General features: G+C 35.8%; 1 protein-coding gene across 9 annotated transcripts in view; it reads right to left on the bottom strand.

Annotated features, from left to right (window-relative positions):
- Positions 1 to 18,577, bottom strand: part of Kifap3 (kinesin associated protein 3) — a 136,242-nt gene that overhangs the window by 103,714 nt on the left and 13,951 nt on the right. For 5 of the 9 annotated variants that reach the window (XM_042258449.2, XM_042258453.2, XM_076547872.1 and 2 more), the window contains exons 2-7: positions 15,498 to 15,629; positions 10,974 to 11,128; positions 8,992 to 9,047; positions 8,342 to 8,483; positions 2,150 to 2,249; positions 291 to 415 (exon numbers count right to left, since the gene is read on the bottom strand). In XM_042258449.2, the coding sequence (XP_042114383.1) occupies positions 291 to 415; positions 2,150 to 2,249; positions 8,342 to 8,483; positions 8,992 to 9,047; positions 10,974 to 11,128; positions 15,498 to 15,629 (710 nt within the window). The remainder of the gene's footprint in view (positions 1 to 290; positions 416 to 2,149; positions 2,250 to 8,341; positions 8,484 to 8,991; positions 9,048 to 10,973; positions 11,129 to 15,497; positions 15,630 to 18,577) is intronic. The other 4 variants (XM_042258451.2, XM_076547873.1, XM_076547871.1 and 1 more) reach the window with 1 other exon arrangement.

Raw genomic sequence — 18,577 nt, 5'->3', positions numbered from 1 at the left:
CCAAACACACGGGCCATGGCGGACACAAAGTGCTGTCACTTAAAGACTCAATTATCCAGCATGCTGCTGGCTTCATTCTTCTACCTCATTCGGTGGTTAAATGTGAACAGACAAATGTCTGTCAAACTGTGTTTATTCTGATAATTCCAATCTCGGTCTTTTCATCTGACACATTCTTACATGATTTTAAAATAATGTGACAGGAATTAAAAACAGAAAGAACAAACCCACCCTGTCCATGCAAAGCATCTGAGCACAGGCAGCAGGTCAAAATGGCACCTAAAGGATATCAGCTTTCTTCTTCTTAGAAAGTTCTTCTTGCCAAAGCTCATGTCTTTTTAACTCATGATCAATGATATTCATACACAGTGCTCCAATTTTATAATGAGTGATGAGTCCATGAAAATGAGAAAAGCTTCAAAGAAGAAATTTTAATAGACATTAAAAAGAAAACATTTTGTTAATATAGGAGATTTGGTTTTGGCCCAAACTGCCATAAACCATACAAAACTTAAGTCTGACACACATTTCAATGAATGAATATACCACAGTTATAGTAAGAAAATCTGAAATTGAGATTATCTTAAATATGTGTTAATATTCTACTCTTAACTTAAATATAATTAACTATTAAGCAAGTTTTCATGATTAATCACAGTATTAACTACTAAGATAGTTTCAGAATACATTTGGAATATTGTCTAACAAAACTAATATTATGATAATGCTAGGTTTTCATTTAACTTGTTATATAAAATTGATGACAGTGAATAAATTGGTAACATACTAGTAATCAGATTTTATATATATTTACTAAATAATTTATTCAAGTACTTATTCAGGAAAATTTCTTTGCTAATGTTGGTTTATTATTAAAATCTAATTGGCTAGAAATTTTTCATAAAATCTCAATAACACCTTTACTAAGAACATATACATGTAAATAGAACATATTTAACTATTAAAACAATAAAATTTCACAGTTTTTTTAGATATTTGAATGGAACTGGAGGGCATTATATTAAAATAAGTCAAATAAAGAAAGGTAATGACATATGTCTTTGTTTAGATATGTGGAAGGAAAGAGTTGATTCATGTAAAGAGAGTAGACTAGAGACTTCTAGAGATTAGGAAGGGTTAAAACTAGGAAGGAGTGCCGGGCGTTGGTGGCGCACGCCTTTAATCCCAGCACTCGGGAGGCAGAGCCAGGCGGATCTCTGTGAGTTCGAGGCCAGCCAGGGCTACCAAGTGAGTTCCAGGAAAGGCGCAAAGCTACACAGAGAAACCCTGTCTCGAAAAACCAAAAAAAAAAAAAAAAAAAAAAAAACTAGGAAGGATAGAGGGGAGCTGGAAAATGGGTACCAAAACCAGCATACAGTCACATGGGAGGAATATGTTCTAATTTTACAGCACAGTAGGGTGACTACAGTTCTCATCAATTTATAATATATTTTAGAAAGAACTGAAAGAGAGGGGTTCAAACATGCCCAATACAAAGAAATGGTAAGTGTTCATAGAATTGGAAATGCCAACCACCCTGATTTAATCAATTACATATTGTCACATGTAATCAAACTATCAAACTGTGTCCCCTAAGTGTGCCTAAATTGATAAAAATTGAAATACAGAAGTATGTGTATAATAAATGTATGTATTTGAATGTTCATAAGTATATATAAGTCCAATAGCACTTACTCTGGACCAGGCTTTTAACCTAACTGTTTTAATTCTGAATCATTTAATTTTAAAAACTACCAGGAAAGAATGTGGCTATTACTATGAAAATTTTACACAGGAACTGAGGCCAAGGGAGATTAAATAAAAGAACTAAGAGAACACAGTGAGCAAACAATAGACACTGCATTCAAACTGAGATCATTTCTTCCAGAGCCATAATCACACTCCAAACTAGTATGCCAAATGGAGTGTATACGAATGTGTGTGTGCATGTGTGTGCATGTGCGAATGTGTGTGTGTGTGCACAGGTTCAGGGAAGTGTACACATAATGAAAGAATAACAGAGTAAAAAGCTAGCAATAAGGGGCAGAGCATGGACAGATACACAAAGACTGAGAACCAATGGGCCACACGCTGGTACAGGTGGACCACAGCAGAGCTCAATTAGTCCTTTTAGAATCGTTATACTTACCTAGAAAAGCAAAAGAAGATATAAATGATGTTTGTAGCTAACTCAACACTTTGTTTCCAATCTTCTCTCAGGACTCTCGCTAGCGCACCCAGGGCAGTTTCTAAAGAAGAGGAGACATACGGATGTGATCATTTACCTTGCCTTTGATATAAAGGGAGGTTGGTTTTAAATGTCTACTTATGAATAAGTAACAAAGCCAAGATGGAACTGGGACAAACAAGTAGGATGTTTCTTTCCAATACAGAAAGCTAATTTAGAAGTATAATATAACTTTTACTCAAAACACCTGACATACAAGTGTATGCAGTAAAGAAATCAACTCTGACTCAGAGAAATATGACAGTAAGATCACCAAAGGCTGTCCATTTCCTGACATGTTTCTGCTTGGAATCTTACTATTGTACTACCTTCGTTTTTTTTCTTTAATATCTGATTTACTTTGCTAAACTGCTCATTTATATTCTAGTTATATTAGCCAACTTAGCTCCATTAAGGTAAAAAAAGTAAATTTATGTGAGGAAACATAATATTTACATATCACATATCAACAGAAAAACAAAATAGAAGTTTTAGAAAATAACTCCTTGGAAGTATATAAATATTTCTGCTAGAAGAAGGCATAATTAATTGATTAATGAATATTTGGAGGCATTGAATAAATAGGAGGTCAGTTTTAAGTGAGTTATTGCAAGGCTTTTTTTTTTTTTTTGCAAAAGTATGTATTTGTGGTACCTGTATGTTTACCCATGTGTGAGCACACATACACAGAGGCCAGAGACTGACACTAGGAGTCTTCCTCAATTGTTTGCCACCTTATTCATTGAGGCATAGTCTCTCAGCTAAAACCAGAGCTTCCCAGATGGTTACTCTAGCTAGCTAGCTTCCTGTAGGAATTGCATGTCTGCATTAGAATTATAAGTGGGATGCCACTCCCACAAAGTATTCATGTGAAAGCTGGCCCTTGGGTGCTGAGAACCACACAGGTCTTCACACCTGCATGGAAACCACCTTGTCCACTCAACTATCTCCCAGTAGTCCCACTCAATTTTTAAAAATGTTAACACATAGAAATCATAATTCCACTGTCATTAATGAAAATTCAAGATCTACTGTACTCAACAGACTACATTAACAACATTTATTATAGATAAAAAATGTTCAGCTTATTTCATCTTTCTGGTTATTCAGATTATGAAATAAGAATTATCTGTATTAGTATTAATCAATTTAGTAATGAACCTTTTTTAAGCAATTTTAAAAATATTTGTCAATAATATTTCACAATCACAGTAGGTCTTTGGACTAATGCAAGCTTTGGTCAAAGTTATTAAAAAAACACATAAGCAGATGGGCAGTCCACACTCAAATGTTCAAAAAGTTCTACTTAGTAGGAAATCTGGCTTCACTTTTTCTATCAAATCTATCAATCAAATGATCAAACTGGATCATTTATCTTACAAATGAATTAGCACACTAGAAAGTGAAGCTAGAGGATCAAGAATTAAAGGCTAGCCTTAGCCACATGTGCATTCAAGACCAACCTGTGCTATATGAGACTCTGTCTCAAGATAACAACAAAAATCCACCTCCCACTCCCAACTCCTAACCCCTCAAAAAAAAAAAAAAAGAAAGAAAGAAAGAAAAGAAGAAGAAAGAAGACCACCTAAACTAAAGAGATCTAATAAATGAAACCAGCCTGAGGAAATAGCTCTAGTGACAGTCTGCCCTTACCATGTACAAGGCCTTGGGTTCAATTTCATGCACCACAAGTAAAAATACAGAAAAATAACCAACAGTATTGTATTGGTATGGGTCTCATCTGTGTGGAACAATCTTTTTGTACACTGTGAAGATGTGTTGCTCTCATTGGTTTAATAAATAGCTAGGAATAAATAAATAGGCAGGAAGAGGTTAGGTGGGACTTGTGGACAGGGAGAGAACTTGCTGGGATGAAGAAGGGTGGAGTCACCAGGAAATGTGGGGAGAAGCAAGATGAACATGCTGTGTTGAAAAAAGGTACTGAGCTATATGGTAGACAATAAGTAAGAAATATGGGTTAATTTAAGTTGTAAGAGCTACTTAGTAACAAGACTAAGCTATCGGCTGATCATTTATAATTAATAAGTCTCTGTGTGGTTGTTTTGGAGTTGGCTGGCAAGAGAAAATTCCGCCTACACTCATCAACTAGACCAATGGAACAGAAAGAAGATATAGCATGCTCATCACCATGTAGGAGGTGTACCTGGCCAGGAGTAAGTCTCTGGAAGAAACAGCATCTGTTCCATGAAGGAATAGCAGGCACACAGGAACAATAACAAAAGGAATTTGGATACCTGGGTTAGGTCATGTTCTGATCACTAACTCAAAGGGAATGAAGGACTGCACAACATGAAGAAACTTCAGTTTACATCTGTATATCCATCACTTTAACACAAATGAATTCTGGGCCAAGTAACCAGTAGGACAGCAGACTAAAAACCCCAAACAATCCACTCTTCCATACAAGAATTAGCAAACTGGTAAAAACTGTCAAAATTGCTATATGCCAAATTGCTATTTATACTATATTGCACATGCCATTAACCTGCTGGCAGTCTGAGGCATGAAGACATGAAACTGAAGCCAGCCTGAGCTATGTAGTGAAACACTATCTCAAAAGTAAATTGCAAAATCAAAAAATTGTATTTAAAAACGGAGAATTCCCTTTAGGTAATTTATGCTTACCATTAGTCCCAAAGTATTTATTGAAGAAAAATGGCTAAACTTTGATAAGAACAGAGAGCACTGTGACCAGTAAACTTATCTTAATCCTTTTCTTCCTTGCTTCACTGTGGTGGATTGGTAAGAGCTGAGGTGGGCAGAGTCTGGAACTTCCCTCAAACCCCACACCAGAAGAAGCTAGTGAAAAGCTGGGTTCACGGGGTGCAGAGAATATTTAGTTGTCATTTATTTGAGTTGGAGCTTGCTGTGTGCAAACAGCCTTACACTTAGGGTATTTGGAGAAAAGGACTGTAGTAGCATCATAATGCCTGAGATAGGCTTAACAGTTTGTAAGCAGGATTAACAAAAGGCTATTAAAATATTTTAAAGAAAAGCTAAAAACCAGATATTTTCAGGAGCTTCAAAGGTGTCAAACATATTCTTGTTAAACCTAAAAAGCCACAGAGAGACAAGTACACAGTTGTAGGCCTACCACAGAAAGCCCTAGAAAGCCCTTAATCTATTAATTCTGGCTGAATTTGAAACTATAACAAGGAAAGCAGTTTTATATGTAAAGTGCTTCAACACTTAGGACACATCCTACCATACACAGCAAGGGTGAGGAGACATTATTATCAGGCATTTAATGAGATATTAGCACAATCATTGCCCAATAAACTACCTGAGCAGAAACTTCAGTGACTCAAAAGGGATACCAACTTGGCAGAATCAATCCACAAAGCTCAGCAAACAAACAAATAGCATCAAAAAAAGCCCAGGGGTAGCAGGAATATGATTTCCAGAGTTGTCACATATTGTTTCAACAAAAACAACTCCCTAAGGAAGTTGGAAGTAAGGAAGGAAGAAATATGACCCATGCTCAGGTAATAAAGTTATCAATGAGGACTGTCCATGAAAAGGCACAGACACTGAGCTTGTGAGACAAAGACTTTAAATCAGCTACTAGACACTCAGAGCATTGGAGGCGGAGCTGGAGAGATGTGCAGTTAGGAGTACTTGCTGTGCGATCGTGAGGACTGTGTTCAGATCTCAGCACCCAGGCAAGCCACAGGCATCCCTAACACTTTCACTACGGCGGCTCCCAGAAGGTGAAAGAAAGCAGGAGCACCACTGAGGTCTGCTGCACTCCAGCCCAGTGGTGTCCTAGATGTAGGTGGAGACTTTGCCTCAAAGAATAGGTCGAAAACGATAGAGGCATACACCTGATGTCCTCTTCTGGTCTCCAAACACACACCTGCACACATGTACACACTTTCAAATACACAGACACATGATCACAAATGAAATCTAAAAATTTAAGTAAACCATTTCTATAGATTTAAAGGCAGGTACATGAGAGGACAGGAATGACATTTTACCAAGGAGACACGAATTATAAAAAAAAAAAAAAAAAGACAAAAACAAGAAATATGTACCTGAGGAGTACAAAAGCTAAAGTTAAAATTTACGGGGCATCTAAGCAGCAGACATGACACAGAAAAAGTTAATGTAAGTATTTTAGATTAGTCAGTCTGAAGAAAAAAAGAGAGAAGGAAGTCAAAATGAACAGACCCTCAAAGATATATGGAGGAGAACAAAACACAGAAACATACATGATGGAGGTCCAGAAGCATATAAAGGTGCAAAATGAACATTTAATGAGATAATAGCTAAAAACCTCCTGTTTGCTGAAGACCAAAAAGGTAAACACTCCAAATATACCACACTGAATGAGAGCAACACTTAACACGCCATGGTCAGGGTCAGCCTTGCAAAAACAAAGGCTAAGAGAACCAAAGCATGAAGAAAAAAGCAACTTGTGTGTACATGGGGTCATCAATAAGATGGTTAACAGGTCTGCCTCAGAAAGCGTGGAGGCATGCAGATGAGAACGGCCCATGAAGGTGCAAGAGAATTCCTGTCATCACCTGTTGGGGGCTCAGAGCTCCTTGTGCCCACAGAGCACCACAGAACCAGTAACACTAAACATGCAGGGCCTCTGCTCAAAGGAGAAATTGCCTGTTTTCCACCCAGAAGGCTGGGAGTGGAGACTGCTAATGACCTGGTGACCTTTTTGCTATTTGAGAGGCAGACCTCACCCAGAATGTTTACCCCAGGCTCTTCCCTCCCCTAGACCACTATCTTTAGCTCCCAGTTAATGGAACCCATTCTCATGGGAGATGTCACATGGACTGCTGACCTCTATGCTATCTAGGCCAGAGACCACACTAAATTCTAGACCTTTTAGCTACAGAAACTACCCTTATGGTCACATGTACTTTGTAAAGGAATTTCTATGTAGTCACATCTTAAGCTTTATGTGCACTTGGAATGGGAATAATTGTTGCCTAGGAACTTTTGCCCAAATGGTACTGTGTTTTAAATATGCCGACAATGAACCACCTGGCATCAGACTCCCCAGGTGTGATCCAGCTTTTTGAAGCCAAGCTGAACTGAGTTATCATTCTCACCTCTTCGCAGATCACTGCTGAACTGACACCTACAGCCCCTCTGCTACCTGCCTGTGACTCCAGGGCTTGGAAGGCAGATCACTGGGGCAAGCTAACTAGCTAGACTAGTCATAACCTCAAGCTCTAGGTTCAACTGAGAGACAAATAATAAGGCAGACAGTAAGTGAGCAAGACTCTTGATATCAGCCCTGGGCCTCTACACACACGAGAGTGTATACTTCTACAAACAAGTGTGTCATGCACTTGTGAACATGCATGCAGAAATGCACACACCCCACACATACATATGCAAGAAATGCATCACCATTAGTATTATTACAGAACAAAGGAGTGAGGGGGAAAGAGAAAAAGGGTATATTGGAACAAGTTTCTCTAGACTTAAAATATAATTTGAACAAGATTGTTCGAAACTGTCAATTGTAATGTCAGGGCATCACTAAGATAGTAACTCAGGAAAACAATTATAGAAAATTAGCTTAAAATGGCAAACTAGAAACATCTAGTGTAAAAGAAAACAATAATAGAAGAAAACAATAGAAGAGTAAAAAAGGTCAAGAAGCATGATAAAATTTTTCATAATTTAAAAATATATAAACATGCTAAAAGTTTGGTCATTCATAGCAAATACAAAATGTCAAAACCTACCTAATGAGCATTACATCAATGTTAAATAGACTAAACACACCAATAAACAGAAATGGATTACAGAATGTATGGTGATCTAGTCATATGCTAATTCCAACAAACTCTTGAGATTCAAAAACACAAGCAGGGTGAAAATAAAAAGAGTGGAAAAATAGTCCTACCATGGAAAGAGAGAAGGAGAGGAAGGTAAGCAATAGATTGAAAATATTCCTAATACATAGAAGAAAAAAGAAAATTCAGAATATAAATATTTAAGACATGAAAAATGTATATGTTTATTTGTATACATAAAATATTGAAGACTGGAGTACAAACTTCAATGGTAGGTTTGTTTTACATAATTCTTCAATTTTTAATATTTAGAAAGAGAAATCACCATTTAGTAGTAGTTCTTCCAAGTTATCAGGATTTCGAGCCAGTTGTAGGATCAAGGCAGAACCCCGCACCTTGTCTGGAATATCTTCATAGAGCAGCTCAATATACTCATCCATGTCATTAATGTTGGCTACTTCGTCAATCTGAAACACAGGCGGGAAGCACTCAGCAGCTCTGACAGACAGAATGATGTTTTGTGATCAATATATTACTTATAGTTCCCAAAGAATGGATAATAGCCATCTTTTTGCGGATGGAAATTTTAGGCCTCTGTGTACTAGAATGCTAATATTAAACTATAAACACAATAAAATAGAACATACATAAACTCTACAATTTGTCTCTCAATGTATTTTAAGAGTAATACAAAGTTATTTGTACCTACTATAAAAGATTAAATATTTTAAAACTTATTTCAAAATGTTCAGAATATGTTTGCTAATTATTTTAATATAATTAAAATTATGTGTTAAAAAGCACTACCAACATTTTTGGTTGTATCATTTAAGCATTGATTTTTCTGCCTTTTTAAATTATCTCTAAACTGAACCATTTAAAATTCCACATCTGAAAATGGCCTTATGCATTACTGAAAGTAAAAGTGATGTCTGCAGTGTTTTGTTTAATAGATCAGAATTTATATGGTCTTACCTCCATTCCTTCAAAAGGAGGTGGATCTTTAGGCTTGCTTGATTTTTCTTTTTTTTCTGTAAAAAAGATTAAAAAAAAAAAAAAACCTGAGAATTAGGTTTTAAGGGTTTGGGAATAATTAGTAGTTGAGATTAATGCTTCCTAAGCTGGGGGTATAAAACTAAATATTTGATGAAATTTTTTTCATTGCATATAATATTTCCATGTAAAAATCAGTTATTTGTTCTAATGATGCTGTCAAGGAGAACATAAACTAATAGATCTATGACAAAATTTATATTTCATTTAAGATGGGAATAGGTAAATCAATAAACAAAGAAAATGGTACAAATAATATAAAAATGAATAATATGAAAACTAAAGTTAACACATGAAGAGTAAAAAATAATAGCTAAATTGTAAGCTGAAATAAACAAGAGTGAATAATTTTTGTCTCAAAAGTGAAAAGTGAAGTGAAGGACATAAACTAAAGATGAATATTTGATATTTTCATCCACTTAATCCTCATTTATTCCCAAAGAGGCATTCAAAAGTACTGAACACAACTTCGGGCCATTTATCATACTATCCATTTAAAAGTATATTTTCATATTTTAAACAGAAACAATGCATACATTAAAGTAAGTAAATTAGAAAAAATCAAAAGAATGTATAGTTAGCAATAAACATAGACACAACAGACTTGACCCTTACTGGGAACTACTTTGAAAGAAGGGGATTAATATGGGGTTATGAAAGGATGTTAGAAGTAAATATGAGCACCACATTCATGTATCAAGTTGTTATAATGAAAACCATGGTTTTATACAATTAACACATGCTAATAAAAAAGAAATAATGCTAAGAAGTATGAATGATGGGAAACAATGAGAATCATGGTGTTGACAGTAAAACTGTCAGAAAGGACCATTCTTCCACAGAGACATAAATAAATACTTAATTTAAAAGGAATTAACCATTTTCACTTTCAGAGGCAGCATCCATGAGAGATAAGGGCATATCATCAACAGCTAAATGCTGTCTCAAACAGATAATTTATTATAATAGCAGTTTTGATTAGCAAAGAAAAAGATATCACTTAAGCAATGAATCACAGTGTCCCAACTGACTACAGTCCTCTTTCCATTTCATTAGGGTGAGGTTTCTGGTTCTAAGTTATCAAAGTCTAAAAAGTTATAAAAACTGAATCATTAGACAAGTATGGTTTCAATATACATAAAAACATATTATATACCTTCAACTATTAATGTGCAGAAAGAGAATAATATTGACTTGAATTATTTTGTCCATGTATAATGAACATTTTTCACAGTTCTTTTTTTCATACAGTATATTCTAATCACTAAGCATCAATAATCCACTTGGTTATCTGTGTTTTCATTTGTATTTGAAAATGTCTTTTGAGCTCTAAAACATTAAGGTACAGTTCATTCATGAAGAAATTGAGGACAGGAAATGACAACAATAAAGACAAGAATGAAAGAAATGGGATACTTTTCTAAGAAAAATTCATGAGAGCAATATCCCAGGGTCATCTAAAGCATGTGACATGTACCATATGCATATTAAAACTTGAAATAAATAAATCACTCAAGTTATAAATTATGAATTAGGAAATTTAGAAAATATAAAGCTAATTAGAACAGAGACGATAACCTATGCCCTAAATGTGCCTTTTATTAGTCTACCATCATTATGAAAGACTTATCGCCTTATTTCACAAATGTGTACATGTGCACATACAGTGTAACAGTCTGATGACTGTGTGTAGAAGCATAGAACCTCCAATGTGGGAGCCAAATCCATTTGTTGATCCTAATACTGGTAAGAACTCACAACCAAAATGAATATAGTTTTCTTAACTATGTATTTTATACTATACTATATTACACATACATTTACTAAGTAACTTTAATGTTTTTGAAGACTACAACCACACACCTTTGGTTAAGCATTTAAAATCCCAGACTCCTTCCTCTTACCTTTACCTGACAATGAATCACGGCGGTTCTGGAGATAGTACAACAGCTGTTCTACCTCATTTAGCTTTGAGGGATGAATGAGTTTACATTCTTCAACCACTTTCCGGGCCAGAGAGGTTATATCTGTGTTAGCATTGAGACTCTTCAGACGAATGCTGTAAGCACATCCAAATTTCCAATTCAGATATTACAGAAAGTACATGATAAATTCAAAAACACTACTTTAAGATAACTTATAGATTATAAATTATATATAGAGAGAAAGTATATACCTATCTGGACATACAATCTTATTAAGATAAAGATTTAGATATAATTAGGCTTATATAAATTCAAGGCAATCATTTTCTGTGAACTGTACAAAAAGATACTAAAAGCAACATAAATCTTTTAAGAGTTTCTGGACAAGATATCCAGAAGTCCTGTTTTGAAGCAGAACTTCTGATGTGATAACAATCTTTATTTATTACTGAATATGAAATACACATTGCCAGAAATGATATCACTTACACTTAAATATGAACATTTTTCCAGTTTTTCTTTACTTGCCATGCTGGACTTAGAACCCAGGACCTAGCACTTGCTGGGAGAGTACTAGATATTCTGAGGTACTCTGGCATTCTTTCCTCTTAAATTGAGCTTAGGAAAGTCACGAGGAATCTAAGAAGAAAGGATGGTGCAGAGGAGCACACTGGCCAGTTTATTGGATTCATGGCATGAGTGAGAACTATGAAAACATAAAAACAGGACTGTCAAGTAAATACTCCTATGCAAGACTTACATTTAGAAGGAGAAAACGACCAGGTAACCACTGTATAGAATTAGTTCTTTGTGAAGAGGGCTAATTTTTGTAGGAAGATAGCAGTCTACTACAGGGATAAGTAAATAAGAATCCAGAGAAATATTCTGAACACGCATTTGTGAAGCCAGCATGTAGACACAGATGACTTCTGAATCCAGTCTTAGTATGACTTAAATATCCTTCCCAGCTTAAATTTGCTATAATGACATCATTTATCTTATTCTGTCTTAAATCTATTCATTTTTGTTTTTTGATAACTTTTAAGTGTTTAAAATCATTGATTTTATTTTGGACAGTTTTAGTTGAACATCGTAAGGCAGATATAAAGGATGGTCCACAGAAATAATCACAAAGACATTTCTATATTTAATTTTAACAAAGAGCTCAGAAAATTTGTTTGTCAATAAATCTGATTGAGAAGAGGCACAGGAGAAACTACATCAATAGCTCGGCATGATGGGAAAACTCAATTCCAGCACTTGGAAGGAAAACTGAAGACGAAGAACCATGAGCTCAAGGTCAGCCTGGGTTATACAATGGGACACCATCCCGAAAAAAAACAAAATGAAACTCAATAAATATATCTCTAAATTTGTATTAGGCTTTTAGAGTAGATTCATTTTCTAGAAAAAGTGTTCACAAGTACAGAAATTACAAACTTACCTCTCTCCCAGTTTCCTCTGTGTGCTTCTTCTATGATTAGCATCTTGCCTCCTGTGGCATATTTATTATCTTTCTCAAAACTCATAGAACACAGAGTGAACCATAATATAAGCTAGGAACTAATGCTGATACATCTAATTATTAACTGAGGGCCATAGCTTGTATCAGCATTCATTCTGTGTTCTATAAATTTTTATAAATTATGTGTCAATCATTGTAGTGTCATACATACAAGTTTTATTGCTCTAAAAATGCCCTATCTTTTGTCCATGGTAATTTCTAACTTTTTTATTATACTTATAGTTTTGTCTCCTCCATAATGTCAGATATTGATTAGTATATAGATTTTCCAGACTGACTTCTTTTGCATACCAATACACATGTAGGGTTCCTCCATGTCTTTTTTGTGCATGATAATTCATTTCTTTTCATTCTGGATAATGCTTTATGATATGGAGGTACCAAAGTTGATCCACTCACTATTAAGTAATATTTTGGTTGCTTTCAATTGTTGGCTATTTTGGATAAAGTTTCCATAAATGTACATGTAGACTTTTATTTAAACCTAAGTTTTTAACACATTTGAGTAAGTATCTAAAAACATGATTACTGGATATTATGTGAGCCTGTGTTTAGATAATATAAAATAGATGCCATTTTAACTGGACAGCATACATTTCCACATTATCACAAGATGTGACCGAGAATTCCTGTCACCACATTCTTGCCAGCATCTGCCATTGCCAGTGTTATGGGCCTTAGGCATTATAAGGGGTGTGAAGTGATTCATGTCTGTTTTAATACACACAGAAATTTAAATCTCCTCTAGGTCTACTTTCTAGCACCATATATATTAGCAATCCAGTTCAGCCTGTATTACCTAAAACTATTGTGTTATAGTGTGTAGTCTCCTAAACTTATATTGATAAAAAAGAAATTGGAGAAAAGGGAGAATTTCTTCCCTTTTTTGAAAATGACAGTTGTGATTACTCAACTGTTTTTAACCAGCATATGTACTTTTTGTTAGGCACCCAACGTCTATTAAAAACTAACAAAATACCATCTGTATAATTCCTAGGCCATAACTATCAGTTTCTCAAAATGAAATCTTCAGAAAGTTGAACTCTGTTGAGAATGGTGTATATCATTCCCCTGAGTGCTGTCAAGAGGCTGAAATACCAGGCTTGGGGATCTGGGCCATCACTGACTCCTCTAATTTAATACAGTTCACGTTACACCTGTCTGAATCTATATAGATTTTCTCTTCTTCACCATTAACAAAACCTCCTGAATTAACAAAACATTTTCCTTTTGGTAGTGTCCTTTGGTACACGCCTTTTGTTAGTGAATGTGATACACCTTTTATGTGAGTATCCTTTAGAGCTAAAATTTAATTTCCTCTCCTGAAGTGCAGGTTATGAAATTATAAAGTTAAAGACAGCTTTTCTTTAGGAAATCCAATAACAAAACCTCAAGAGATTTTTATGAGTGCTCAAGTCATATAATCGCAGGTCAGCAATGACAGAAGAAAATAGAGCAAAAGGATAAAAGTGTGAGCTGACTGCAGTGTGAGTTTGCACACATAGTTTTCTTCAGTATCTTGTACAGTCTAGAGAATCCATCTGTCTTTAATGAGTCATTAGTGTCCATCTCCTGATCCCAACAGAAAACTAGAGAAGACAGGAAGATGAGATACTAAGCAGTTTCTCTTTGTAGTGTCAACAAGCCAGGGTTTCTCAAATATAGTATTACTGAAATTCAGACTTAGTAAGCCTTTCTTGTAGGAGGCGATCATGTGCACAGTATTTGAATTCCACCTCTTAGATGCCAAGGTGACCGCCTTATAATGACAACCTAAAATATCTCATGGGAAACAATTTTTTTTTTTTTTTTTTTTTTGTGGGAAGAAACCATCCCCAGAATGTGTGAGGACTTGGAGTCAATAATTATTCTTAATGCAGCACTACCACGTGTGTTCTGACAGCCCGAGTACACTCAATTCCAATTGCTGTGGGATGTTCTGTATGGCAAATGTGTTGCTCTGATTGGTTAGCAAATAAAACACTGATTGGCCAGTAGTCAGGCAGGAGGAAGTATAGGCGGGACAAGGAGGAGAAGAATTCTGGGAAGTGGAAGGCTGAGTCAGAGACACTGCCAGCCGCCACCATGACAAGCCGCATGTGAAGATGCCGGTAAGCCACGAGCCAGTGGCAAGGTATAGATTTATAGAAATGGGTTAATTTAAGATATAAGAACAGTTAGCAAGAAGCCTGCCACGGCCATACAGTTTGTAAGCAATATAAGTCTATGTGTTTACTTGGTTGGGTCTGAGCAGCTGTGGGACTGGCGGGTGACAGAGATTTGTCCTGACTGTGGGCCAGGCAGGAAAACTCTAGCTACATCCAATGGCATAAATAGAAATGGTTTCTAACTAGTTACCAGGTCAACACCATGTAGCTGGGACAGGGTTTAGGAAGAACACTAAGCGATACCAAATCTTCTCTACTACCATAAAACTACAGGGGAAGGTAAGGTAATTATCAGGAAAACTGCAGAATGATGAAAAAAAGGACAGTTCCTGAGGGACTCCCTTAAAACAAAGAACGAAAAGTAGGACACAAGGAGATCTAGAGAAATCTAAGAAAGAGTTTGTCTTATTATTAACGTTTTTTCAGAGAACGAGATTGCTTTCAAGGGCTAATTCAAGACCTGGGCCCCGTTTGGGAACATCTGAACATCATACCATTCCCAGCAATTCTAGGGAAGAAAGAATACAGGATTTTCTAATGCTCAAATTTTCCAAATTAGGCAAAAAGGCCCATATAAACATATCTTTTGTGATTAATTTCACTTAACATTTCAAAAATTTTACTTTCTCTAGAATATATTCCACATTTATATAGTTTAATCCTTGATTAAGATGAAGTATGTCTAGAAGGATGCCATAACTATATTATCCATGAAGATTAAAATAATATCAGATTTGTATAAAGTTTACATAAACTTTATTTATTTAAAGTCCCCTATTTTCAAAATATACACAAATGAAGAAAACTTACATTTTTTGGCATTCTTTTCGTTCGCCCAGCATGGGGTCCCCCATTTCTCCAAGAATGGTAGCTTCCACTTCATACTGAACAATGAGAGCTTTTTCTGATGGATGGACATCAATATTCCCCCCTTTAACTTTCCTACAAAAACATAGAAAATAGATTAAAACCTCACAGAACATCCATTTTTTTCCACACAGTTTCTATGTCTAAAACATGAGGGCTGGACTAATACATGCTGTTTAATCACTTTCTGGGACAATCTGAGTCTGGGACAAGTGTATTTTTTCCTGGCCCAGCAGAAAGTATCTTCATGAATAGTGTTACCTTGAAAAAACATGTATTCACCCAAAGAACCATGTATAAAAGCAAGTGAAACATTTATAATTAGAATGTCTTTGCAGAGGATGACTCCAACTAAAACGAACTCTTTATTACAGTCTTGACTTGCATTTACCTAGTTGTAGGGGATAATAAACACTTTTTGGGGGGATATTTCTTAGTCATTTTTATTTCTTCTTCTAAAATCTCTGTGTTCAAATCCACAGCCCATTTTTTAATGAGTCATTTTTTTCCTCTTAAATTTTTATTTCTCTCTATATTCTGATACTAATCATAGTTACCATATGGATAACTAGCAAAGATCCTCTCCCATTCTGTGAGCTTCCCCTGCATTCAACTGTTTTAGTTGTGAAGCCCCACCTGTAAATTGTAGGGTAATCAATACTGGATAAGTGGAATCATATTCAGAAAGTCCTTTCCTACACTCATATTCTATATATAAATTTATATATGTTTATGTTTTATTCCAGCATTTTCAGTGTACCAGGTTTCATATTTAGGCCTCTGATCCATTTGAAATGAGTTTTTGTTCAAGGTGATAGATATGGGTCTAATTCATTCTTATACATGTGGACATCCAGTTTTCTTAGCATCATTTATTGAAGATTCTATTTTTCTCCAGTGTTGTGGGGCGTTTACCCACCACCCCCACAGCTTCCCAGAGTTTTCTTGAGTGCGAGCAGCAGGAAATATTAGATAGAAGGATTTATAGCGGAGAATCTTGCGGAGATAAACAGATAGCAAATAAAGGATAGCCTCGAGAGGGCCTGGAACCTATTCCAACGGGCCCTGACTGTCTCTGGCCCAGGGTTTTTATAGAGACGCCAAGGGGTGGAGCAAAAGACCTCCTCCCCCAGCACAGCCAAGTGCAGACCATCTCAGACACCTGCACTCAGGCCCGTGGTCCTGATCATCCTCTATTCGGACCTGCTGGGTAAAGCCACGAGGAACCCCAGAACGGGCTCCCACACAGTGTGTGATTTTGGCATTTGTCAAATATGAGACATTTATAGTTACAGTGTACTCATGTTTGGGTCTTCTATTTTGTTCCATTGATCTACATGTCTGTTTTTGTGCTGGTACCATGTAGTTTTTATTAGATGGCTCTGCAATATATCTTGAAATCTCTAATAGTAATCCCTTAAGCACTGTATGTACTTTTTGCTAAATTTTGCTTTGGTTATCCAGGGTTTTTTAATGTTTGAAATGAATTTTAGTATAGTTTTTGTTTTTCTATTTTTATAAAGAATGATATGGGATTTTGATTGGGATTGCACTGACTCTGTAAATAGCTTTGGGTATAGTAGTTATTTTCACAATACTAACTGCACCAATCCATGAGCACGGGATATCCTTTCATTTTAGATTCAAAGTTTTCATTGTAAAGTCCTTCACCTCATTGGTTATGTTCATTCCTAGATATTTTCTTTTCTCTAGGGCTACTGTGAATGGGAGTGTGTCCATGATTTCTTTCTTTGTATTTTTGTTGTTGGTGTATAGAAGAGCTATTGATTTTCTGATAAATGATTTCTTTACCGTTTATTAACAAACAAAATCCATGAACAAATATTAAAGAACAAATGGGGAACCTGAGTCACAAGCCACTGCTTACATCTATCTACCTTTGCTCAATCCTCCCTTGAAAAGACTGCCTCTTAAACCAAACAATCCCCCTCAATAGCCTAGCGGACCGGTGACAGAATTTCCCTAAGAATATTTGCAAGCAGATTCTTTATCCTGCCACTTTGCTGAGATTGTTAACTGTTTCTAGAATATTTCTGGTGAAATTTCTGGGGTCTCTTATGTATAATATTGTAACATCAGCAAATAATGATCATTTGACTCCTTTTTTCCTACTTGTATCCTTTCCTTTTCTTTCACTGGGCAGTGTATTGAATAGAGATGGGGATAGTGGGCAGTCCTGTCTCCTTCCTGATTTCAGTTGGGCTGCTTCAAGTTTTTCTCTGTTACGGATGCTGCTGGCTGTAGGTTTCTCAGACATAGTTTTTGTTACCCTGAGGTATGCTCTCTCTAGTCCTTTCTCTAAGTCTTTTATCAAAAAGCCATGCCAGATTTCATTGAAAGCCTTTTCTTCATCTATTGAGATAAACATGTGATACTTAGGTTCATTTATATAATTTATTACATCAATTCATGTTGAACCATACCTGCTTCTCTGGGATAAAGCCATCTTGGTCATGGTATATAATCTTTTGGCTATATGCCCATATTAAATTTATAAGTTTTTTAATGAGGATTTTGAATCTATGCTCACTGGGGAGGTTGGCCTATAGTTGTCTTTTTATTGTTGTTGCTGTGCCTTTAACTAGTGTGGTTATTACAGTAGTACTAGCTTCGCAGAAGGCAGTAGGGAGTGTGCTTTCTGGTTTTTGTTTTTGTTTTTAGTAATTTAAGAAGGATTGATTGTAAATCCTCTTTGAAAAGGTTAAATTCTGCTGTGACTTCATGTGAGCCTGGGCTTCTTTTTTTGTCAGAAGGCATTTTACTTATATTTTGTGTGTATGGGTGTTTGTACGTGTCTATGTATGTGTCTAAAACCTATGGTGAGTAGAAGAGAATATCAGGTCCCCTCTAATGGGAATTATGGTTGGTTCTGAGCTACTATGTGGGTGCTGAGAACTCAGCTGGAGCCCTCTGCAAGAACATTAAGAACTCTTAACTGCTGAGCCAAATCTAGCCCCTAAAACTGTTTTTACAATGGATGCACCTCAAGAAAATTTCTATTT

Source organism: Peromyscus maniculatus, chromosome 11 (assembly GCF_049852395.1).
Source record: "Peromyscus maniculatus bairdii isolate BWxNUB_F1_BW_parent chromosome 11, HU_Pman_BW_mat_3.1, whole genome shotgun sequence".
Taxonomy (NCBI): Eukaryota; Metazoa; Chordata; class Mammalia; order Rodentia; family Cricetidae; genus Peromyscus; species Peromyscus maniculatus.
Note: the sequence above shows the minus strand (reverse complement) of the source record. Positions and strands in the feature narration are given on the sequence as shown.